Source organism: Gracilinanus agilis, chromosome 3 (assembly GCF_016433145.1).
Source record: "Gracilinanus agilis isolate LMUSP501 chromosome 3, AgileGrace, whole genome shotgun sequence".
NCBI lineage: Eukaryota > Metazoa > Chordata > Mammalia > Didelphimorphia > Didelphidae > Gracilinanus > Gracilinanus agilis.
Window position 1 is genome coordinate 497675808 of NC_058132.1, and position 8223 is coordinate 497684030.

General features: G+C 37.4%; 1 protein-coding gene across 1 annotated transcript; it reads left to right on the forward strand.

Moving 5' to 3' along the window:
- Window positions 1–6281: 6281 nt before the first annotated feature.
- LOC123241771 (mitochondrial import inner membrane translocase subunit Tim9-like) lies at window positions 6282–7942 on the forward strand. Its single transcript, XM_044669317.1, has 2 exons — window positions 6282–6357; window positions 7490–7942. Exon 2 carries the CDS (start codon window positions 7673–7675, stop codon window positions 7940–7942), a length of 270 nt encoding a protein of 89 aa, XP_044525252.1. The 5' UTR covers window positions 6282–6357; window positions 7490–7672.
- The last annotated feature ends 281 nt before the right edge of the window (window positions 7943–8223 follow it).

Genomic DNA, 8223 nt, shown 5'->3' on the forward strand with positions numbered 1-8223 from the left:
CTTCTTCTTCTTCTTCTTCTTCTTCTTCTTCTTCTTCTTCTTCTTCTTCTTCTTCTTCTTCTTCTTCTTCTTCTTCCTCTTCTTCTTCTTCCTCTTCCTCTTCTTCTTCCTTATGTTGTTATTAATTAGTTTTTCACTGTATTTAAAACATTCTCACAAACATTATCTTATTTGAGCATCACAACAAAACCTGCCAAATAGGCATGGCAAGTAATATCATCTCTATTTTACAGAAAGAGAAACTGAGGCTTCAGGCAGGGAAATTAATTGTCTGTGGCTAAGTTAATAGCCACATTGCTAACAAGAGACAAAGCTGGACTAACCCCAAATACTTAATTTTCTGCTAGATAACTAATCTCAGGAGACATTTTTTGGGGGATGTGTTTTATTAATTGATGTTTTTGAAGGTTGGGAAGAAATAGAGATTAAATTCAACCAATAGACTTGTATCTTAATGCATCCAGGGTTTGCCAATTAAAAAAATGATTAATGCTTCTGACTACCACTCCCTTTATGTGTACTTCTAACTACCGTGGATTAATGCTTCTGAGATAGGCTTCTAGCTGATAATTCAGTTGGAAATCTAGAGAAAGGTACCAGCTATTAGAGCATTTCACAGTCTTTCAAGTCAAATGAATAGTAACACTTTGGACAAGTATCTTCAGACTTTTAAGCAGGTTATGGATTTAGAATTGAATCTGATTTAGAAGTCATTTAGTCCAGTCGCCTCATTTTACAGATGAGGAAGCTGAGTTCCATAAACATGAAGTTACTTGACCAAGGTAGCATAGTGGCAGAGCTATTGTTTGAACCAAGCTGGGTTCAGATCCAGCTTTAAATCTTTTCTTTAATGGATTACTCAACTTGCTTATAAAATGTCAGTGTTCAAAGTGCATATGCCAAACTAACCTAGGCTTGCATGAAATTATACTGGGCCTACAAATGATTCAGAAAGTAGCTTAACAAAACTTGTAATGATACCAGAATTTCAGACTTGTATGAATAGTTCTTTGGGCCTACAATTCTCCCTCTGTTCAAAAGTTCCCTTCAAGGCAATCCTGTTAGAAAGCATGTATCTTGATCTGCCTACGCTGAAATGAAAAGATCTCAGATTCTCCTCTGGTCTTTTATTGTTTGTTCTCACTCTCATTATATTGCAACATTATCCTTCCTTCTGATTCTATGGTCCTCCTATCAACCAAGATTCGAAACCCTCCCACTATGGATTCACCATTTTCATCTTTTCTCTTCTCTTGCCTCTACTAGCTCAGAAGGTTAGCTAAGTGTGAAGCATGGAAGTATAAGAGAAGTGGTAGCTAGGTGGTATAGTGGGTAGAGTGCTAGGGACAGAGTTCCCATCTCATCTCAGATGCTTACTAACTGTATGATACCAGGCAAATCACTTAATCCTATTTGCCTCAGTTTCCTCATCTGCAAAATGAGCTGTAGAAGGAAATGGCAAACCCCTCCAGTATCTTTGCCAAAAAAAACCCCAAATGAGGTCATAAAGAATTGGACACAACTGCAACCAATGAACAACAACAAAAGCAAGACGCATAAAGAAACCAGGAGGTTATAGGAGGAACCAGAGGCTATAGGAGATGTAAATCTCTTACGACGGTGTACGTGGTTTAACATGAACCCTGTAAGAGTAAATAATTATTTCCTTTGCTATTTTTTCCCTTTGCATCTTCACTTCTTCCCTTGTCTTCTGAGCTTTTATTCGTTAGACTGAAATCTGGGTACTGGCCATAGAACAAAAAGACAGTCCAAGATGTGGCAAAACAGTTCTGCCTTGGGTTGGGTTGCTAAGTCACTACCAGGAGGAATCCGTACAGGACCCAAAGTCACCCAGCTACAGTTTTTTCATACTAATGACTTGGATTGACTAGACTGAAAATCTCCACTTTTAAGTCTGCAGTGGAGAGGAAATGGAGAATAGTAATTAATGAACAGCAGAGCCCAAGAGAAAATCCTCAGGGCAGATAGAGAGCCACATGCATGGCAAACTCAAGGATGCTTGGAAATTAGACTAAAGAGTTTGTGTGTGAATGGAACATGAAAGGATGATTGGGGATTAACTGCAAAATAGTTCTGGTTAGCTAAAACAATTCCAGAAAAGCAGGATTTTTAAAAAGAACATTTTTGTAATTTGTTCCTCCATACTAGACACCTGGCAGAAAAAGCTGACCAGTGAGGTGAAGGGGCTAAATTCTGAGGAATCCTCAAGCTCTTTTCTCTGGGATTAACTAAAGATGCTTGCCTGACTATATTATTAAAAATCCCTCTTACCTTTTGCCTTAGAATTAATACTGTATGTTGGTTCCTAAGCAGAAGAATGGCAAGAGTTGGACAAGGGAGGTTAAGCAACTCGCCTGGGGTCCCACAGCTAGGAAGGGTTTGAACTCAGGACCTACTGTCTCTAGGCTTGCCTCTCAATCTTTTGAGTCACCTAGCTGCCTCCTGACCACATTACTTCTTGTTTAGTTATCAGTGTTCTGATTCTTTGTGACATGATGGATTATAGTTATCTATGGGCTTTTTCTTGGCAAGGATAATGGAGTGCTTTACTATTTCATTCTCCAGTGGATCCTCTTAGGCCAGAAGAGATGAGTGGAGGTGGATACAAATGGCTCTTTTGGTTTTTGTTGCAGCAGCAGAAGAGAAATTGGTTTCAAGATCTTGATGAGAATCACAATTCGTATCTCAATACAGGTGCTGATGTTCAGATGAATCCTTTTTAAATTAGGCGACACACTGGAAGAAGTACGAGAAAGAGAAGAGGCAGACAGACTTATATTTGGAGAATTTGGCTCACATATTTGGTAATGGCCTTTTCTCTGTCTAATTATGTTTTATGTCCTTCGAAAACAGCAGGGAAGGTGAAGAGGGATGTGGAAAGTATGTCAACAGAGAATTTGTATATGTCTATGCAAAACAGATTGTCCCAGTGATTGTTTAAACTTTTTGGACCACATTCAATTTCAATGAATTAAGTAGGAGCAACATTTAAAAGTATAGTTAGAAGTAAAACACTGGAAACAAAGTAGATGCCCATCAATTGGAGAATGATGAATATTCCATCACATTTATGTATCACAGTTCATTTAAACTGTGATACATAAATGTGATGGAATATTACTGTGGAGGGAAGAAATGTGTTAGGAAAAGAGAAAATCTGGGAAAGATCTCCACGAACTATGCAGAGTGAAGTAAGCAGAGATAAGAAAACAATAAACTCAATAAGAACAACAATGTAAGTTGAGAGAACAATCACATACAAAAATTCAAAAGTGAATGAAAAAATGTTAAAAAAAATCAAGTATGGCTTGAAAGAAGATCTATAAAAAAGATACCTCTACCCTTTCCCCTTGCAAAAGTGAGAGTTCTACAAATATTCATTGCACATATTTTCAGACAGTTTTTTAAATTATTATTATTTTTTTATTTTAAACCCTTAACTTCTGTGCATTGACTCATAGGTGGAAGAGTGGTAAGGGTAGGCAATGGGGGTCAAGTGACTTGCCCAGGGTCACACAGCTGGGAAGTGTCTGAGGCCGGATTTGAACCTAGGACCTCCCATCTCTAGGCCTGGCTCTCAATCCACTGAGCTACCCAGCTGCCCCTAGACAGTTTTTATTTTATTGTAATTTTAAAAAAATTCAGCCCTTCCCTCTCCTCTTTTCACCATAGAAGGTATCAACTGTCAAAATATAAAGATTATGTCTTTCATGTTTCCACTTCTTACTTCATTCACTGGAGGTGAGCATTCACAAATTATTCTTCAGATATAAATTTTAAAGCTACATATGATATTCTTTTGGTTCTACTCATTTTACTTTTCATTATCTCATGTAGTTCTTTCCAGGTTTAAAAAAATTATCTGCTCATCATTTCTTATGGTGCAATAGTATTCCATCACAATCATATACTACAGTTTCTTTAGCCATTCCCTAGTGATTTACATTTCCTTGATTTCTAGTTCTTGGCCACCGCAAAGAGAGTTGCTAAATATTTTGGAACATATAGGTTCTTTTCCTTTTCCCTTGATCTTCTTGGGAAATAGATCCAGCAATGGCATTATTGGGTCTAAGGATATATACACAGTTTTATAGGTCTCTGGGTGTAATTCCAAGTTGCTCTCCAAAATGGCTGGATCAGTTCCCAGTTTCACCCACAATGGATTCCAACAGTGTATGTGTCCTCATTTTTTCACATCCCCTCCAACATTTGTCATTTTAGTCAATTTGATGGTTGTTAGATGATACCTCAGAATTGTTTTGGTTTATAGTATGTTTTCATGTCCCTATATATCACTTTGAAGTCTTCATCTGAAAACCGTTTGTTCATATCTTTTGTCCATTTATCAGTCGTAGGATGGCTCTTATTCCCAGAAATTTGACAAAGTTCTCTATATATTTTCAATATGATGCCTCTATCCAAGAGATTATGAAAGTTTTCCTCAGTTTTCTGCTTTCCTTCCAATCATAGCAACATTTATATTTTCAGATTTTCAATGTACTTATATTTTGCTAATTTTTTTTCTCTTGCTTTTTTTTTGTCTTTAAAAATACTTTTTGTTATATGAAATTGCTCTCTGTGAGAGGTGGGGAAGGGAGATACTGGGGGAAATATTGTGATGTTAAAAAAAAGCAAGACATCCATAAAAGCATTTTTAAAGAGTAGAGCTAATAAAACTTGAAAGAATGAACTGTGTCTACCATATACATTTGTATAGAACTCTAAAGTTTCAGAAGACTTTATTTAACTTTTTCTTATTTGAACTTCAGAGAAATCTTGTGTGGTCAAGATTACTATTCTCATTTTACAGCTGAGTAAAATGAGACTTAGAAAAGGATTGACCTTGCCCTTAGGTCCCTGTTAGCAAATCTATGGCATGTGTTTCAGAGGGGGCTGCTCCCTTCCCCTTCTCCACCACCACCAAGGACATTTTTCACATCATTCACCCCTCTGTCCAGCAGCCCAGTGGGAGTGCTTCCTCCCTCTTCTGTCTGGGCAAGGTGGGGTGGTGCTCACATGCTGCATGAGGGTTGCAATTTGGGCACTTGGACTCTAGGTTTGCCATCATTGCCCTAGACACTCAACTCATACACGAGACAGATATTGAACCCAGGTTTTTTGAACTCCAACTACTTGATTGAAGAAATGTAATGATTATATTTACAATACTCAAGAGGTCTGCTGGCATTTTGCAAATGAGGTTTCTCAAAGCATTCAACAAATGAAAATAATCTTAGCATAATTGAAAAGGTTATAAAAACAATCAGTAAGTGGTATTCAAATGACAGGAAGAATGAGGCTAGATGGCTCACACAAATTAAACTGCAATGGATGAAAACATATGATGTGTCACTTATTTATTTGGGTATATGATTTAGGGTTTTGGTTTTATAAGATTATTCACTTGTAAAATGAAATAATGTGGAAACGTTTTACATGATAATACATGTATAACCCAGATTGAATTGCTTATCAGTTCTGGGAGAGGAGAGGGAAGAAGGGAGGGAGACAATATGGATCATATGACTTTGGAAATATGTTATTAAAATAAAACAAAGACATAAAAAACAATTTAAATTGCAATGACAGATTAAAACGTCAGAGAAACTTTATGGCACCAAATGCCCACATTATAGCATTATGTATGCCCTAGTCTAATGATTCAAATGGTCTTCTTTAGAGTGAATTCCTTTTAGCCGCAAAAGCCCCTATCTCTATATCACCCTTTGCTCTAAATGGATATAAACAGCAGAAAGCACTCACATCAAAATGCTACAACCCATGGACTTTGAGATGAAAGCAGTAAGGAGAATTGTATTAAAAAAGTCAGATTGTAAAGTTTGGGGACTGGATACATATTTTGTAATGGTTGAGGAAAGAATGTCCTTTACCAAGTTAAGCCACTACTTTCAACCGTGGTGGTGTTTAGACTAAAAAGTCAGATTTCAACTTTGAGGGAGGCTTAAGTTTATTTACTCTTAGCAAGCCATGATTTCCTGTTTACAAGTGTGTGGGAGTGGAAGTTTTTAAAAAGTTTGTTCAACCCCCCCAAGGGTTCCTGGGATATTGAGAAAACACGATATTTTGCTGAGTTAAGTGCAAGAGATCCAGAAACATACAGATTCTATTTCTCCTGAACGACAAATGAGCTGAGATCATAAAAGCATTCAGGAGGAGGCAAATTTGATATTGTGGGACTTGGAATATTTGAAAATGAGTGTCATTTGGAAAACTAAGACATGATTCTATCTGTCAGTCCTCTCTCCTGTCTATAGGAAATAACTGACTGCATATTAAGAGATCATCATGACTCATGAAAACATAGAGGACCTTGAGGTAAAAGAGAATTAATATTAACCCCCTTCCCTTCACCCAAATTAGGGATGATCTCAGCATTAACCAGGTCTTTGAAGTTTCATCAGGGCTGTAGTAAAAACTTTCTTAGTTTAGTCATTAAAAGAAGCTAGTGATTAGAGGCAGAAATGTGTAGATTTGTTTTGGGGAATTATTTTTATAAAGAACCACACATTCTAGAACGGGGATTCTTAAGCCTTTTTTATGTCATAGACCACTTTGGAATTCTGGCCAAGCTTATAATGCCTTCTCAGAATGAGGTTTTTTAAAAACTGAAGGAAAATATTGAAAATAAAGATGCATTTTTCTCCCACTCACATTTACTGACTCCTGAAATTTAAAAATGAACTTCAAATTAAGAATCTGTATTCTAGAGGCAGCTGGGATGCTCAGTGAACAGAGAGCCAGGTCTGGAGAGGGGAGGACCTGGGCTGCAATCTGGCCTCAGATATTTCCTAGCTGTCTGACCCTGGGCAAGTCACTTAAGCCCCATTGCCTAGCCTTTACTGCTCTTCTGTCTTTGAACCAATGCATTGCATTGATTTTAAGACAAAAACCAAAGATTTAAAAAAAAATCTCAGCTCTAAGGGTGGCTAGGGGGCACAGGGGATAGAAGGTCAGGCTCAGAAATGGGAGGTTCTGGGTTCAAATGTGACCTCAGACACTTCCTAGCTGTGTGACCCTGGGCAAGTCATTTAAGCATCATTGCCTAGCCTTTACTACTCTTCTATCTTGGAACCAACACTTAGTATTGATTCTGAGACAGATAGAAGGTAAGGGTTTTTAAAAACAGCCTTTTCTCTATAAAAAAGATCGGCTGATCTCTTTTGTCTTAATTATTATTAACCACAGTACTAACTGACACTTAAAAGTACTTCAGTATTTGTAAAGTACTACAGATATACTCTCTCATTATGAGAACTATGTCATACATTGTGAGGCTATTTGTAGGCCTAAAACAGAAACATAAGGGAATGTGGTGGGAAGGAGAGTTAAAAAAGGAATAACAAAGTGGAATGGGGGGAAGAAGAGATGAGGAGAAAAAGAAGGAACATGAAAAAAAGGGAAAAGAATGATATAGATATTGTACATTATTTACTCCCCCCCCCCCCAGTTTAGAAAAGAAAGGAAAAATAAAATCTATGAAAACTGTTGAAAAGCAGCACAAAGACAGTTGTCCGCCTGCCACGGAAACCGAGACCCCAGACCCAGATCCTGAACTTGACTGCACAGAAAGGGAGCGGTGAGAGAGCTCGTGTGATACAGCAGAGGTGACTGATCTACATATCAAAAGAATATGACTGCACAAATATCAGAAACTGATCAGATTAAACAGTTTAAAGAATTTCTTGGAACTTACAATAAACTCACAGAAACTTGTTTTCTGGATTGTGTTAAAGACTTTACAACAAGAGAGGTTAAACCAGAAGAGTCTACCTGCTCAGAACACTGCCTACAAAAATATTTAAAAATGACACAAAGGATATCCTTGAGATTTCAAGAGTATCATATTCAACAGAATGAAGCTCTGGCTGCCAAAGCAGGACTCCTTGGCCAACCAGGATAGAAAAGTGTTTATGGATGGACCTTTCCATATAGCAGTGCCAACAGTTGTTGCCTTGGAAATAGGAGTTCTTTTGATCTTAAACTGTTGTGGATATTTTCACCATGTCATTGATTTTGAGCATTTGGCAAGTGGAAACCACTGGAGAAACAAATGTGCTTCTTAGCAGTAATAAGGAAAGTACAAGATCTTTTCTTACTGTGCAATGAAAATATTAAGATGCAACCTTTGTGGGAGCCTTAAAATTCAACAGCCTGGCCACTTGATTAGCAAAATAAACCATT